This window comes from Cyclopterus lumpus, chromosome 24 (genome assembly GCF_009769545.1).
Source record: "Cyclopterus lumpus isolate fCycLum1 chromosome 24, fCycLum1.pri, whole genome shotgun sequence".
Taxonomy (NCBI): domain Eukaryota; kingdom Metazoa; phylum Chordata; class Actinopteri; order Perciformes; family Cyclopteridae; genus Cyclopterus; species Cyclopterus lumpus.
In genome coordinates this window covers 7,982,011-7,999,195 of record NC_046989.1, presented here as the reverse complement: position 1 = coordinate 7,999,195, position 17,185 = coordinate 7,982,011, and the positions used below count along the sequence as shown (strand labels likewise).

Genomic DNA, 17,185 nt, shown 5'->3' with positions numbered 1-17,185 from the left:
ATTTTATGAATTCGATATATGGTTAGTAAAATCTCCAGTCAATATGAAAGTTAGATAACCTTGACCATTTAACAGCAAGGCAAACTGACACCGTGTTGATGACTCTGTTTTTTCTTTAACCAATGAGAAAAGACTTCATATCAAATTGGACCAATCGGATTCGGTGAATCTTTCAAAAAAAACTATTCAGAGCACAACCTCAGCAGAAAACCAGAAGACTCATCATAGTCTAATTTAACCTTCATATTTCATAACCTCCATAAACATGGTGAGTGTCGTTGTCATATATGTAGAACCAGGTTGAAAAGTGTGGCAGCTCACTTGCGCCATAGCGGTTAGTTACCTTGAAAGTTAACTAGCTAGGTTTCTGAAAGTGTTAGCTAACGTTAGCTAGCTAACGGTCGTCTCAGAAAAAAGTTTAAATGGGAGGAGTTTGACGTTTTATAGGAAACCTTAATTGAATGTTGTACTTTGTGTATTGCTAGTTTAATTTGATGTTTGTTTATTTATTAATTAAAAGTTTCAGATTGTACCGCCTTTTGGAGAGTCTGGCTTTAACGTTTATAAAATATGGTGTATTTGATCAGAATTCTCAACCTAAACGTTCAGTGGTAGTTAGACGAAATGACGTAATGTCAGCCCAGATGAATAGATTTGGGGTAAAGTTACATTTACTCGGTTAACTCGATTAGATTAACGTCCAAATTAACTCTGTGGCCTGTGAAGTTAGCCTTCTTGTTAATAGCACTATATGCAACAGTTGTAATGTTTTAATGAGCATACACGTTTCATTTAGAGTAACATTCCTAAATTATATTAAACAATTTAAAGTATTTTCAAAATGGACAAACTCATATTTTGTAATGTTGAATACTTGAGATACATGATGCAGTTGAAAATATATGATTCAGTTTTTCCTCATTAAGCACCGATTTGATCAAATTATTTGCAGTGCCCCGTTGAGGTTCACACCGCATCTGATTTAATATGGACTAACACTAGTTCAATGTTACTAAATGCTTCATTTCGCTCAGCGTGAGTGTATCTCAGTGCATGTTGGTCAGGCTGGTGTCCAGATTGGCAATTCCTGCTGGGAGCTCTACTGCCTGGAACATGGGATCCAGCCTGATGGACAGATGCCCACTGACAAGACCATTAGAGGAGGAGATTCTTCCGCCAACACCTTCTTCAGTGAGACTGGCGCTGGAAAGCATGTCCCCAGAGCTGTTTTTGTAGACTTGGAGCCCACTGTCATTGGTAAGCACTCAATTAAGAGAAGACATTAGTTGCCACTTGAGTTTGGAGAGTCAAATCCTTGAGTTGTTGGGATTTAACATCCTCAGATGAGGTGCGAACTGGGACCTACCGACAGCTGTTCCATCCTGAACAACTGATCACTGGCAAGGAGGATGCTGCCAACAACTATGCCCGAGGACACTACACCATCGGCAAAGAGATCATTGACCTGGTGCTGGACAGGATACGCAAACTGGTGGGTCCCTGCAGAGGTCCTACCTAATAAGACTGGCAGCCGGTGATGAAATATGATGAAAAGAAGTGCACATAATGTATGTATGCAAAATGTCAACAGCTCATGCTGTGAATCAATTTACGACTCAATTTATGGAGTTTACCTTAGTGCCACCAGAGGGAACCAAATCATATTACTTGAAGTAATAACTATTACTGATACCACTACCCATTTTAAGTGACTCTAGTCTAGTAATGCAGCTGGTTTTCCTTTTTAAGTTTTATAGTTTTTCAGACCTGTCTCTGAGATTGTTGCCTTTGGCCCAGTGCGTTGGAGATGAATGGGACTTTATTTGTCACACGCAGCATTGAAAAATGAAATTGTGCATGAACATGGCTTTCCTGAAACAGTGCCCTTGTTACTATTATCATGCAACAAGTCATCAGATTTCACAGGGTCTCGGCTATTAGTGGAACATTTTCTCATTAAAAACGGTACACAGGAAAGTGGATTGTTCAGAGTAATGTTGATAATGTGTCTAGGAAGACAGTTAAACTTTTTTAATATGTTCAATGGAGCAGACTTTCATTTTGTAGTTTGGCTTGCTTACATATTTAATGTTTATTGGCTATAGTTGATTAAATCTGCCAACAGTACTTGGCATATCAGCTATAAATTAAATAATAAAATCAAAACCATATTAACAATGTAAAATACATTTTACTTTTAAAGTAACATTGAACCTGTAAATTCATCTCAAGTTATCTTAGTCATAGATTTAAGCTTCATATCAAATGTAGGTTGTATTGTGGCTTTTCCTTTTTACAGTGTTGGGTGAGTGTGTGCAGAGTGTATTTGAACTTGCATAACTCAAGTAATTGACTCTTATAATACAACTACTAATAAAGGAATTGTTCCATCCATTAACAAATTCCTGTATTCTAAACTATATAATTGCATTCTGTCCTCAGTCTGACCAGTGCAACGGTCTTCAGGGATTCCTGGTTTTCCACAGCTTCGGAGGCGGTACCGGCTCTGGTTTTACCTCCTTGCTGATGGAGCGTCTGTCTGTAGACTACGGCAAGAAGTCCAAGCTGGAGTTCGCCATCTACCCAGCTCCCCAAGTGTCCACAGCTGTGGTGGAGCCGTACAACGCCATCCTGACCACCCACACCACACTGGAGCACTCTGACTGTGCCTTCATGGTGGATAACGAGGCCATCTATGATATCTGTCGCAGAAACCTGGACATTGAGCGTCCTACTTACAGCAACCTGAACAGGCTGGTGAGTCAGATTGTGTCCTCCATCACTGCTTCCCTTCGTTTTGATGGCGCCCTCAACGTTGATCTCACAGAGTTCCAGACTAACTTGGTGCCGTATCCCCGTATCCACTTCCCTCTGGCCACCTATGCCCCCGTCATCTCTACAGAGAAGGCTTACCATGAGCAATTAACAGTGTCAGAAATTACCAACGCCTGCTTTGAGCCCGCCAATCAGATGGTCAAATGTGACCCTCGCCACGGTAAATACATGGCCTGCTGTCTTTTGTACCGTGGTGATGTGGTGCCCAAAGATGTTAATGCTGCCATTGCCACCATTAAGACCAAGCGCACCATCCAGTTTGTGGACTGGTGCCCCACTGGTTTCAAGGTAGGCATCAACTACCAGCCGCCCACTGTAGTCCCTGGTGGAGACCTGGCCAAGGTCCAGAGGGCTGTATGCATGCTGAGCAACACCACTGCTATTGCAGAGGCCTGGGCTCGACTTGACCACAAGTTTGATCTGATGTACGCTAAGCGTGCTTTTGTTCACTGGTATGTCGGTGAGGGGATGGAGGAGGGAGAGTTCTCTGAGGCCAGAGAAGACATGGCCGCTCTGGAGAAGGATTATGAGGAGGTTGGACTTAATTCTGCTGACGGTGAGGGTGAAGAACAGGGTGATGAGTATTAGAAAGAACATAAATCCACTAGCCAGATAATTCAATTTTAGTTTGGATACATTCTTATGTTTGTTGTGTGAAATGCCAGTTTGGCTACATTCAGAATAAAATTCCTGTGATGTCAGTTTGTGGAAAAAGCTTGAGGAAGTTGGAGTTCACTGTCGATGGTCAGGCAGAGTTAGGGGAATCAAAAGCACTATTGAAGCTGGAGATTTCTGGTTTTCTTAAATGTATTGCAAAATCAAATGGTGGCCAATACAATATATGTTCAAAATAAAAGTCCTAGCAGTGTCCTAGATATGTTTTTTTTGTGTTTGATATAACTTTGAGCAACACCTGTACACTAAAAACTCCAAACTTTAAATGTATGTTTTGCAGAACATATATAATATTTACATTGTACTTACTACAAATCTTACTTGAAATAAGTGTTGTGATTTTGTAGTTTAGAAACTAAAGTATATTTTAGTTATTGCAAACCTCACCTGCACCATTCCTGTGGATTTTGACATTCTTTGCTCTTCACAAAAAAATTCTTATAGTTATGATTACATTTTATTATGAATAGACAAGAATAACACCTGCATCATAAAATTGTAATAAAGATGATGATTTGCTCTACAGCCAAACAAATCTATTTAATTATCATATAACACACTTCTGTTGATTAGAACAAAACAATTTGGGAATATTACAACAAATATTTATATTTAATATTACTTTACCTGTATCTATACATGCTGCTGTAGCAAACTGAATGACTTGTGGCTTTATGTCTCCGGTTTGTGTGAAGAGGCGTTGCTGACATGATCCCACACTACAATATCATGAAGCACCGGGAACAAAAGAGCTCGCATGCGCATTGGCTCCTCGAGTAAACCGATGACATCACGAGCAGCTCGGGACCAACCAGTCTGTTGAATTATCTCGGTGCCGCCTGGACTCTCGTGTTTGTTTTTCTTCTTCTTCTTCTTCTTCTTCTTCTGCGGCTTCACTTTTTTCTGCCTACCTGATGAACTCGTGGACGCGGTTAACAAGAGAAATGTTCAACGTGAAGAGGTAAGCACGATGACGTCAGGACCAAACTCCACATCGCGACGGCGGAAACAATAGCCGGGTAAATATCCACACCGGGGGCCGTATGGTCGCGTCGGCGGCGGTGACCTCCGGACCGGTGCGGCCAGTCAATCCAACAGCCATCACTAACGTCGGCGGCGGCTCTTTTGTTGTTCGCCCCGAGCTTCTCGGGACCTGGACCCGCTCTCGCTCAGACGAGGTCAGCGGAGAAGGAGTCGGGAAGCACATTTGCATCTCTTTGCAAACTGTTTGTGTTTTGTTTTTGGGGGAAGCCGACTTGTCCACGCAGGGAGCCGCTCTGATCCCCACCGAAGCTCTCCAGTAACGACTGTCAGTACTGTGGTCCGGGGACCTTTTAGGGTCCTTGAGAGGACCCTCGGGGTCTCCCATCAAAGAGAGGGAAAGTTGAGTCGTAACATTACACATAACACACACTAGCTCAGATGTGAGCGGTGTGTATGGATCCCTTTGATCATTACCGTCTCATAGATTTATGTAACTAAGGAGGTCATTGAAGGTGTAAGGACAGTGTTGATGTCTCCCTACATGAATGGATATGAGGTTGATTGGGTAATGATGGGATGATAGGGCAATAAAAAAGCTAAGAATAGTAACATAATGAAGTAATGAAGGCTTATTGTTTTACCCAGTATCTATAGTGCAGCTTGAATGATGCTCGATTATTTACTTAAAGGAACAAAAATGTTTTATCAGTAGGTCATAAAAGAAGATGTTGGACATTTCACAAATAGTGGTTTCGAGGGGGATAAACTATATGCAACTTTGGTTTTGCTGTTTATGTAATTTGTTATTATAAAATATCGACATGACTGCAATAAGATACCATTGTGATATATGTGCCAGGGCAGATTCATCAGTGAGTCTGTCATCTGCATGCTCATAGGTCCACGGAGGCCCGAAAACCTCTAACTTTTAAAGATTTTTGTGTGGATTGAGTTTTGATTTGAGCTGTAAATCGTGTTCATGTCCATGTTGAAATTCCGGGTTGATCCTCTCTTCACGTGTCCCGGTAACATTGTCATCCCGGGATCGATAAATTGAGTTCACGTACAGTTGCTGGCCCTCGTAAAGAAACATTACCCACGATAAAAGGACTGGCCTCTGGGGCTGCAGACATATGATACTTCACCTGCTCTGAGTTAATATTCACTTTTATCGCTTTGCTTGAGAAGGGGAATGACTCACTTGTGAAAGCCACCAAAGTTACAGGTCAGTCAGAAAAAGCACAACACGGACATTACCAGAGCACAGTCCTTCTAGCAGGAGGCTTATTCCTATGCAGACGCTCATCAGAAAAGTCTTGCATTCCCGAGAATTAAAATGCTCTAAATCATTGAGGGGCCTGTACGTGCTTGTAATGGGACGCTGCCTTGTGTGAGGGCTTACAGCTGCCGGTGTGATCTGCAGGACGTGTTTTCACTGTAAACATGGGAGAAACCTTACGTGATGTGCACCGTGCTATTATTTTGTCCACAGTGTTAATTCTCAGACAGGGAGTTGGCTGCTTACAGATCAGCACTGACAGGGCCCTGACATTTGAATCGCATGTCCTGTTTTTCTGAATAGGTGCCGACTGCAGACGATTCGTCTTTGTTGGAACCGCATGTTTTCCCCGAGCAGTATGTGCTTTAAGCTTTTCTATTGGAGCCCGACCGATTTATAGCCACGGGCTAGCGTTATTTATTGGCTGATATGATATTCACAGCTCAGCTATTGGTGTATTGGCAGATTTGCAATCCAATTGAAGTAAAACCCCATGCGACGCTGTTCATCATAACAAATCCTGTCCTGACATGTACCGGTATAAGTCAATTCATCATAGCCCAATATCTTTAATCACAACTTTGCCTCAAGGGTCTTTCCGTTGACTGTACTTACTGGTTTGGTGAACCCTCCCACACCAGCACCCCTTTGGGCAGTCGGTGTGTTTAAGCTGATGTAACCCTAAAGTCCCTATTATCTCTTCTTGCCTGACAGATCAGCCCACACAATAGGCATTGCTTGCACTCAGACAAGCGTGTGCCCGGTGTTCAGCGTGTTAGTTTTGTGTTGGCAGTGAAACCGGTAATCTTAGAATCACAAGCGTACCAAGTGACACATTACGCCGTTGCTTCCCCCACAGCCTATCGGCCACAGCAACTGCAACAACTTTGTGTGGTTGTCACCGGTGTTTGTTGACGTTTCAGGTCATCGTCTTGTTGTCACAGACACCAACACTCGCTGTGCTGCTGACGGAAACAGAGTTTGATATTTTAAAAAAACTGTCCTTGGTCGGCACTGGTGGAGAAACAACGCTTGCGTCGGTCTGTTGTATCTGATTATGAGCTGCTCCTCAGTGGTGACCATTATGAACTGACAGCAGGCTGAGCTTTAATGATATCTAAGAAAGTGAATACAATCAGACTTTTCTGGGCTCAACTACTGTTAATAATGATAATGCATTTAATACTCAAAGATACTTCACATAATTAAAACATCCTAAAAGCTAAAAAATAAATAAATAAGAATAGCTAAAATACAGGTAAAACAAATAAATAGGGACTTTCTGAGTCGCTCGGACCCTGATAAAAAACAAAACAATCCCACATTAAAAGCAGTTCTGAACAGGTGGGTTTTGATTTGCGATTTGAATAAGGAAAGATCAGTGCAGTCTCGGATGAGTTTGGGAAGAGAGTTCCAGAGGGAGGGGGCAGATATGGAGAAGGCTCTGTCACCCCACGTCCGGTGCTTGTTGCCGTTCTTCCACCATCCACTGACATCAGAAAACATGGTGGTGATGGATCATGGTCATCCCCATGACAACAAAGCACCAGCACCACGGTTTCTCAGTCTGCAAACAGCGGCAGTGTGTATTGTACCTGCTCTTCTATCCGTCAGCTCACACAAACACCGCTGATGCTCTCTCAGGGAACTGGGTCAATGAACGGAGTGTTACGTTTCACAGGAGTGGCAATGAACCAGTGGCACCAGCCTCCCTGGTTGGCTCCCATTAAGCACTACAGAGTGAAAGAGTAAAAGACAGCACCGAGGGGGAGGGGGAGGGGGGGGTAGACTAATTATTTTTTTCAATGGCGGATGTCATTAAGGCGTGGCTGTAAAACAGCTGAGCCTTAAGACCCTCCCATATGTCAGCGTGGTTTCTGTATGTTGATGATGCCCAGAGGCCGGCGTTGAACCTCAGAATACTGAGAATGTACTTCCTTATTTAAGATGTCAGCTTTCTTGTTAGTGTCCTGATGATGTAACCCATGCAGTGTGGAAACCTGTTTCAACTATTTGACATGCATTCAGTATGTGTTCATGTCTCTAGTTGTTGATGTGTTAAGCATGTTGTTTACTTGGCGGTGTTAGTAAAATATTTGGTTAGGAGATTGTACATAGTTAATGGACACAGTTTAGCTATTGACTCATGATGCATGCGTCACATCTTGATTCCCTTCCTGTACTCGCTCCACACCAGGGCTTGGACATTATGACAGTGTACGTATACTGTGAGGCGATATAGACTTGTCTAATGTCGGTGAGTTTGCCTTTACCATTTTATACATACACATATATATATTTTGACTGCAGCTGAGGATTTCATCACCATGTCTCATTAGGGCTCCATCTGTCAATTAATCTGCTGACTATTCTCTCAATCAATTGTTTGGTTTTCAGAATGAAAAAAATCTAAATCCTTACACTTAAGAAGCTGAAACCAGATACTGTTTAGCCTTGTTGCAGCAAAAACAATAGACGAGAGATTATTATTTTCCTGTGGACTGTTTCACTCCACTTGATGCACAGTAATGAAATTCAAGAGGATGTGTTTTTTATACATTCTTATATTTGGCTTTAGATCCAGAATTGTCAATTTCAGTATACAATTGTATCAGAACTCGAAGCCCTTTTCTGTCTAGTGGTGTTTACCTTGATGAAGGGATCTAACATGGTGTTGGGGGAACAGCTCCTCCAGGCCAGAGGTCCCTGCTCTCAGATCCAGCTCTCTCTGTCTGATGTGTGGATCCTGTGAGCGCTGTGCCGCCACAACAATAGGCCTGTATAACTGTTTGAATGTGCCATTCTTTGCGCAGTGTGCTTCACTTGGGCCAGACAATAGCTTCATTTAGCATCCCTGCTCTATCGAGGCCTGCTCTGTCACCATGGCACCCCTGCCATGCCACACCCTGCCCCCAGTCTGGCCTGGCTTTGCACTTGTCCCCGCTGTTGGGACAGCTGGCCCTCGACAGACGTTTTTTGGACACACCCAAGACCCAACCTCACATTGTGAGGATTGCTGCTTTGTGGCCGAGCTGGACCCCCTCTCATCCTTACTGTTTTCAGTCATTAAAAAGTTGACGGGAGTATTAAAAACCTGCGGTTCGGCTTGATGGGGTGGGGGGGGGGCCTGCTCAACATTATTTAATGGAGAGAAAAACACATGAGTCCTGCAGCGTTTCATAGCAACGGCAGCCTAAGGACCACCACCTTCTCCCTTTTCTATCGTGATCAAAATGAATACACCTTTTAGAAATAATCCATTAGCAAGAAAGAACAGAGTTGCTATTTCACAAAGGGAACACCATAATATTTGGTGTAGCTATTGTTTAGGAAGTCATTCACTAACATATTAGGTCGTGAGACAAGCTTCATGGGTGGGTTACCGCCTCGGCAGGTGGCAGCTTCTCTGAGAGAAACCCCCCCAGTCATGGCTCTTTGTGTTATACCTTTACATATTTGAAAGGATGTGAAAACCCTTCTACTATATACAAAACCCTTTTTATATTTTATAGCACAGTATATTTTTCCCTACCCTTCAGCATTTCCTTTGATGGTTATAGATGAGTTTAGATAGCTACCCAACAACTGCACACTGCTTGTCCCCTCTCCAGACCGCTGACTTCTGACCTCTGGGATTGTTCAGAGGTCAAAGGGCAGTCCACCCTTCTTCCAGCTCAGCCACCCAGTGGTGGCAGATTTTTAATTAATGTTGACAGATTTCAGACCCTTTGGTGAGTAATTGATCCTTCATGGCCAGGAATTATCTCTTTCCCAAATTTTTGTTAGTGATTTAAAAAAATAAAAAGAACATTGCAACTTCTAGAGAATGTTAACTCTTAATCAATACCATATGGTGAATTTGTAGAGTCTAAAGAGTTTGTTTGAGTTTGGTGTTATTCCCTAACATGCACAAGTTGCCACATCCGCCTCCATCCACTCAACCACAGCCGTGTGATTGTTAGGTGTGTTTTCAGACTCCAGCCCGATCCCTGTTGTTTCAACACAGACTCCTCTTCACCGAGCAGGCTCCCTGCAGAGAAACACGCCTTGAGCTGCACATTTTGGTTCCAAAACTAGAACTGGGTGACCTTTTGAAAATATATTTTGGGCCAATCTGAACTTGTTGCAGTTGTGCCCTCGGCGGCACAGTACACGCTGTGCTACTTCTGATGCCTGCAGTTACTTTTTTTTGGACCGTGTAAAGAGGTAAGGACTAATCAGAGCTATTATGTTTAAAATGCAGCAGCACCTCGTCGTTCAACTCCATCAAATAGACCATTTTAAAGCATATTATCATATTTCCTAACCGTTAAATATGACGTTGCGATAATATATATATATATATATATATATATATATATATATATATAATATATATACACACACACACACACACAACATGTTGTATACCCTTAGTGTTCAGAAGTCCCTGTCCTCCCTCCCGTCTGTGCAGTCCGATCCATTCTTGTGAATACGATATCTCAGGGACACCTCAAGCGATTTTCTTCTGCTTTAAATATACTTTAATAGAAGGCAGCACATTTAATGGTTTTGTGCATACTGAGCTGTACTCTCCCATCTCAACACAGTTATAAAATCACTATTCACTCTAATAAACATTTCTGTTTAATCCCTGCTTTAGTGCCTATTATTTGGACTGACATAATTGCCTCAGGCTGTGACAGCATGTCACATGACAGAGGCTATACTTACTTACTTGCTTGGTTTTGTTCCCGACTGATGTCTTTTAATCGCGTAATGTTTTTCAGCTTGTGTAGTTTTGTAATTAATGGCCTTGCTTTGCGTTTCCCGGTCGAGAGTGGCGTTCAGTTGTAGTTACCAAAGTTAGATACGTGACTGTTCTCTTGCCAGGCTGAGAGAATCGAGACAAACCTCAGATTATCATGACAATGAGCATCAAAATTAATCACTTGTGTGGCTCAGCCACGAGATGTGGAAAAGAGTGTAGCCATGCTGCGGTTCAAACAAAGGGAGCATGTGTGTCTTTTGCGTGTGTGGGGGAGTCCCATAACCGAGATGTTGGTTTGGGAGGATGGGAGGGGGGTTTTATGGGCCGAGTGGGATTCATGTTTCAATCCTCGCTCACCTCCATCCCCTTTGTCTCGGGCACATTATCAATGTTTATTCCCTGAGCAGAGATGCCGGTAATGAGACGTTTTTATTTTTTATGAGTTTACACTCGTGGTGGGTCTCTGAGCTCTTCCAGCTCTGTGTTTTTGTTGCTGTTGTTTTTGTTTGCGAGAGTGGTTTTGAGCTGGTTGGATGCCAACACATTTTGTGCACACATCAGGTTCCGGCTACTATTTGTAGTCTTTGTAATAACCGCTCAATCACAGAAGGCTTACAGGTGTTCAACACATTAAAGAGAAACTTATCACGCTCACCAATCCGACTCGGTAGTCAGCCTGTATAACAGCATTTCAACCTATCATACAAGAAGTCACGACATTTCCTGTATCTTCTATCTCATCGTATGTTGTATCTAAAAAGTGAGCCTTTTTAAAATCAGATTTTGAGCTTCAACACAACCAGAAATAAAGCTGACGACGTCACAAATCACAGTGTTAAAATGTCAAGCCTCAAGGGGTATATATCTATGCTTAAAATACTCAGTAGGCTGTTTAGAGACATAGAATATAATATGCAGTGTATCCTATTTGATTCCTTTCTTCAATGTGAGATGCCAAGATGACGCTTCTCTCTCCGAAAAAAAAAACCAAAGCATGTCTAACACGCCTCGAAAACCGCCTTGAAACAGCAGACAGATATCATATTCAGCGTCAGATTGGGCCGCAGCATGCGGCATGATTTATCCTGCTCTTGAAATGCCGCCCCGCCCTCCAGAAAGCACTCAAACTCAAGTTCTGACAAGTTATCAAGCGAAGAGCGACGCCAGAACAAAAATATGTTCAGGTTGCATCTTTTATCTTCAGTCAGTCATGAATTGGTGCGACTTTATGAATTCAAGAGGAGCAAAGGGACTAAAGGTGTGGCAAAAGTCATGGATGGAGTTAACTCTCTCTGCAAAGTTGAGATAAAAATATGGAAATACATGCAGCCTTTGGTTTATTAGTTTATATCTGTTTGTGTGTGTGGTGTTGTCTCTAGGCCTCCCAAGCTGACGTGTGTTGCTGGTATTCTTACCACGCTCATGTTCTTTCCCATTAACTGGGGATGTCAGTCATCCACATTCTCAATGAATTTGTAGAATCGGGGGTATTGTTTAAGAAAGGAGCCCTTTTGTTTGTTTGTCGTTTCTGTTGTCCTGATGCACATTTGTGACTTCTTAAAGGAAGTAATGCATCCCAGCCACCGCTATCCTCATTCTTTACTGATGCGGCACATCGACACCGGAGGAAAACATTATCATTTTTTATAAATTTTTTTTTCATCTGAAAGAGAGCCACGGCAGCCGCCTTTTTTTTTTTCCCCTCCAGGACCAGAAAGTGTCCTGGTTTCTTTGGGCAGAGTTCTAGGCGACGAGGTTCCCACAGTATAACATATCTGTGTGATAACATTGCTGTCGAAAAGCCGTCAAAACAGCCATGCAGTCAGACAAAACCAGCTGCATCAACAGCTAAATGTTCTTCTGGAGTGATTGTGTTACAGCTTTTAGTGGCACCATTGTCCATACTACTTTCTTTTCTCGCCGTTATGTAACTTGTTATACTTTTCCCAGTGTCATGACCTAGAGGTGATCCATTAGAAACAACTGGTTCATCTATCAGTTAGCGCTTAGTGTAAAGTGTCATTCGGGTGGTTGTTTTACATTTCTATCCATCCGTCTGCTTTTAGGAGAATGAGAGCGATATCAGGGTTGTTTGTGTCGGCCACGGGGCACAGGCTGTCAGGTACCATCCTGTTAAACAGCAGGTGTCCTTGTTAACGTCCCCAAACATCCTTTTTTCTGCTATTTGTGTTTTGGTTTTACTTTTCATTGCACCGCCAAGCTCTTGGTTTAGGGTTCCCAGCAGATTTCCTTTTGCTTTTAATATTTTGTTCTGGCTCGTCCTGGTCTCAGGTTGTTGTTTTTTTTTCCCTCTCTCTCTCTCTCTCTGCTGAGATTATGACACACTCTGAGATAAGCAGCTTTTAGCCCAGCCATCCACTCATGCAAGATGGCCGCGAACTGTAGCTCGCTTTCATACTTGGCCTCTGTGTCGGTCCGTCTCACACTTGGGAGGGCGGTCACAGTTGAAGCAGAGACCTCAGACCTTTTTTCACATGGATCGAGACTGGTGAGCTAATTCTCAGAGCATCCGTGCGTGACATGAGCTAACGGCCACGTCTTCCACCCCTGCCGAGCAGACTGGATACTGATTGGCTTATGTTGGATTAACGTAACTCTGTTTGATTTGTTTGTTTGTTATATGTTTCCTGTGCCATAATACTCGGTGCATTATGCTGCCTCCTCTTCTCTTATCTCGCCGCTGAAATCGTTAACCGCTGAGTTCTCGGCGCGGTGAGCTTGGCCTACATCTGGAGGGATCAACCAGTTAAGCCCACAGCCTTTTAACCCTCACATTCTGTCAATGCGTTACATGCACGGTCACTGCAGCTGCAGCCACTCGCTTCACAGGACTTGTGTGCAGCAGTGCCTTCCACCTCCACTGAGAACATGTGTTATCCTTGTATCCTTCACTTCTCCAGGTTGGGAATTAGGAAGTTTATTTAAAGGTAGAAATTGCATGTTAATTACACGTTCTATACCATTTTACATAATATATTATACATTTGTTTCATGTGTTTATATGCACTCTAAAACAGAGATTAGTGTCTGTTTAAGGAAGAATCAACTGTTTGTTTTTTTTACTAGAAAACAGACCAAACTCGTGATGTTTTTACTATGTATATGCTTTTATTGTACTACAGGCCGTTTGCTGAGTAAATTGTGAAAGGCTATCCGCTGCACTTGGCGGGTAAATGTTTGCACCAAAACAGACTAGCTACTAAAAGAGGTGTCTTCTCTTAAGTTTGTATTCAACATAATACCTTATTAACTCAATGAAATGTACTGAAACAAATGTAAATGTGGCACAAAAATGCCATTTTATTATTTTGTCCGCTGAAAAATATCATCATCCACCAGTCTTTTTGGTAGTGAATCAAAAAGTTAATATAAGACACTGATTACAGGAAATAGATTCTCACTCGTTCTGATTATGTGAGATAAGAAAAAAGGTAATGTGGACACTCCAGCCATGACTATTGAGAAGCCCGTTTTTAAAGTCTGCTTTTAATCTAATTGTCTAAACCGTAAAGTGTTGTATGCTTATTTGGGCTTCCTCTTCATGTTTGCAGTTGCTTGGCTGCGTTCTAAAGATTAGTGGATGCAGAAAGTGGTCTTCTGGGATGGACCTTTCTATAATTACAAGGTTTCCAGAGGAGGGTGGGTAGAGACCACTCGGACCTTTTTCAATCCTGGCATTTAATTTGTGAATGTTAGGGTCTCCTGCAAGGGAAGGGCCGCATGGGTGGAATTTATGGATATAACCCCACCCTAAATGAAACGCATGTACGGTGGAGCCCTGTTCCCCTCCACCACATGATACCAGCCATAATATAGCGTTACCCCTTCACACATTCCTTGGCTGCAGTCGGAGAAAGAGTTTTTTAAAATCTCATTTTAAGGTCTGTCAGTCATGATTGTGCTGAGAATATCCTTATCATCGCAAAACTTCATTTTCTTTTCCACTATCTCCATCAGTTCCAGTGTTTTAGCTTTTGACCCCATTTTGTTCACATTGTGAGCACAACAATTGACACCAATGTCCTTGTCTTTCCAGTAGTACCAGTGACACTCACAGCTGAACCGCTCAGTCTGCCGCCAATCAGATTTTCACGTTTACTTGTCCCACAGTCGGTGCATTGCAAACGGATTTCCAAGCTTCAGCAGCTTTTCAACTTTTAATTTCATGCTTGTCAATTATAATGCAATATTGTCAATGAAGCAATATTTGGGTTTGAGTAGTTGCATCTGTCATTGGGGTTGACGGCTAGTGATTTTGATTCTGTTTATTTATTATGCCTTGTTGCATATATACTGTAGCGTAGGCTTCTCTTCAACCCGTTAAAGGTAGGCGTTGGGCGCCAGAACAGGGGAACACTAGTCCTTCTACCTAAAACAATTTATGGATTAGCCCGGATAGCTTGCTAACCCGCTACAAAAGATACACAAAATACATAAATTGTTCATCCACTTTTTACTCTTTGCAGATAAATGCTCAAATCCAAAGCGCTTGGGGCTATACCCGATACAAAACTTATGTATGTTAATATATGTTTTCTTTGTTTACATTGCTGGCCTGACACAAAATCCAAAATGTCCACCAGCAACAGGAAACTGTTGAAAACCAGAAAGGAGAGGGTAAAGTTGAGTTTTATCTGCACTTACAAGCTTAATTATTAACAGAGAAATGCGGTTAAAGATAGAGAAGGTTCACACAAACACATCTCTGTTTGAGTCGATGTAGAAGAGGATGTTTTCTTCTTCTATTTACGCAAAAGCCTGGAAGTGAAGAGGTTGTCATGTGTTATGTCACAAAAGCATGATTGAATCGTTTGCAACGCACTGGAATAAAAGAGGTTGTCATGATTGATTCTGCTGTATATGTAGTAGTAGCAAAAGTGTTAAATGAAAGAAAATATATATATATATATATATTACGAGTTTGAGTAGCCCATTTTCTCTTCTGCCTGTGGTAACAATGACATTGTCCTCATATCGTGCACATGCATCTTTAGGGAGGTTGGATAATACAGTACACACATATGAGACACAGAGTAACCTCACCCTTCTGGAGACTTTGATAATTGTCAGTTACCGACGACTTGGCACAGATAAAACTCTCTGATTCAACCACAAAGGCACAGATGTCTTATTTTAAAATCCTCCCACACAACACAGAGACAACGCCACCGTCTATGAATATGTCATCACCCCGCAGAGTGACATACATTTCCTGTTGTATGTACCTGGTTCCCTTGAGGTCACCAAAACATCAGTCCTGGCTCCTATTGACAGGGATGAAACGTCCCACCAGAACAGAAGCCCTCCATGAGAACAGGACCGGTCTGTTGTTCCAGCTGCATGACATTCTTTATCGAGGCAGCTACCCAGAACCGTACAGCGTCCACTGTTATACGCTCATGACTGCACCGGCTTCGGCTCGCCACTTACGTCTGCTACACCAGACCTGCAGAGATAAACTGTTTCACACAGGCCCAGTTTCTCTGATCCAACAGCAGTCTCAGTTATGGCCATTTAAAATCAAAGAACGCTTTCGGATATTGTTTTGTATCAACTAGCGTGACCCGTGACTGGAAAGGATCCAGAAATCTTGAAGCTGCGGGCAACTCTACACGTTGGCAGCTGTTTGAAATCTTTTGAAGTTTTAAAACCCCCCAAAAAACATGTAAAATGACCATAACGGTCTGTAATCCTTAATGGAAAGTGGTTGGTTTGTGTTGTTTTATAAAAGGCAGCATTTCTAATACTGAGGGTTGCTGATGGAACACTCACAGCTGTTCAGGAAAAAAGTCAGAAATGTGCTTTTAGGCTTGATTTGTGACTTCCTTTTGGCAGAGTCCAGACTTAGCTGGGTGAGTAGTGTGAATCTGTGGTCTCAGTTACAACGTATTTGATACTCCTCTGTATCTCTCTGCCACATTTCCTGATGATGCCTATTGGACAAAGCGGTGTTGCCTGACAGAAATGTACAACAAAAGCACTATGACGCCTCGTCCTTCAGCAACGACTGACTCACTTCTCAAGAACGGGAAGTAAATGACGTATAGGCGACATTTACTCTGTCAACACCTACTTAGACACCTGAGGGGCCTGACTCAGGTACACAACTTCTGTTCTCTTATGAGAACGTGTCTCCTGCATTAACAAGGACAAAGTAGTTATTAGTTTGGATGTTCTCAGCTTAAGAATGACCTCAAGAGTTTAATCAACACCGCTCCCATAGTCTCAATAAGACTGTAACATCATGAACTTCTTCATAACAGAAGGGATGCCCTGACCCTGAGTCTTTTATCATTGTGTATTTAACAGCTCCAATGTCAACATTTACCTACATGTTTATTAAATAGGTGTTTGGCACATTGAAATAACAGCTCTAGCCTTTTAAATTCCACCAAATTTCAACACTGATCCAAATCCTGAAGAACCTGAATCAAAACATTCGTAAGCTTAAATTATTGATATGATACAGATGAAAGTTTAACTTTGAGACAACAACGTCGTGCACATTTGTTTCAAGCGAAGCGCTTCTTTTTGGTGAGCATCCTCTGCAGAAAAATTCCTGACACATTTCCATCACTTTGGTACAGTCCAAAAAATAGCACTACTCTGCAATGTCGGGATGTTTATGGATGCTTTATGTT

General features: G+C 42.3%; 2 protein-coding genes across 5 annotated transcripts in view; both read left to right on the top strand.

Moving 5' to 3' along the window:
- The first annotated feature begins 70 nt into the window (after nucleotides 1-70).
- On the top strand, nucleotides 71-4,038 carry LOC117727250 (tubulin alpha chain-like). Its single transcript, XM_034527440.1, has 4 exons — nucleotides 71-268; nucleotides 1,035-1,257; nucleotides 1,344-1,492; nucleotides 2,443-4,038. The coding sequence occupies exons 1-4, from the start codon at nucleotides 266-268 to the stop codon at nucleotides 3,421-3,423; spliced, it is 1,356 nt and encodes a 451-aa protein (XP_034383331.1). The 5' UTR covers nucleotides 71-265; the 3' UTR covers nucleotides 3,424-4,038.
- Nucleotides 4,039-4,291: 253 nt separating this feature from the next.
- Nucleotides 4,292-17,185, top strand: part of LOC117727246 (disheveled-associated activator of morphogenesis 1-like) — a 43,753-nt gene continuing 30,859 nt past the window's right edge. For 2 of the 4 annotated variants that reach the window (XM_034527433.1, XM_034527428.1), the window contains exon 1: nucleotides 4,292-4,471. The gene's annotated coding sequence lies outside the window, so the exon portion shown is untranslated. Of the gene's footprint in view, nucleotides 4,530-8,009; nucleotides 8,031-17,185 lie in introns of those variants that run through there. The other 2 variants (XM_034527431.1, XM_034527432.1) reach the window with 2 other exon arrangements.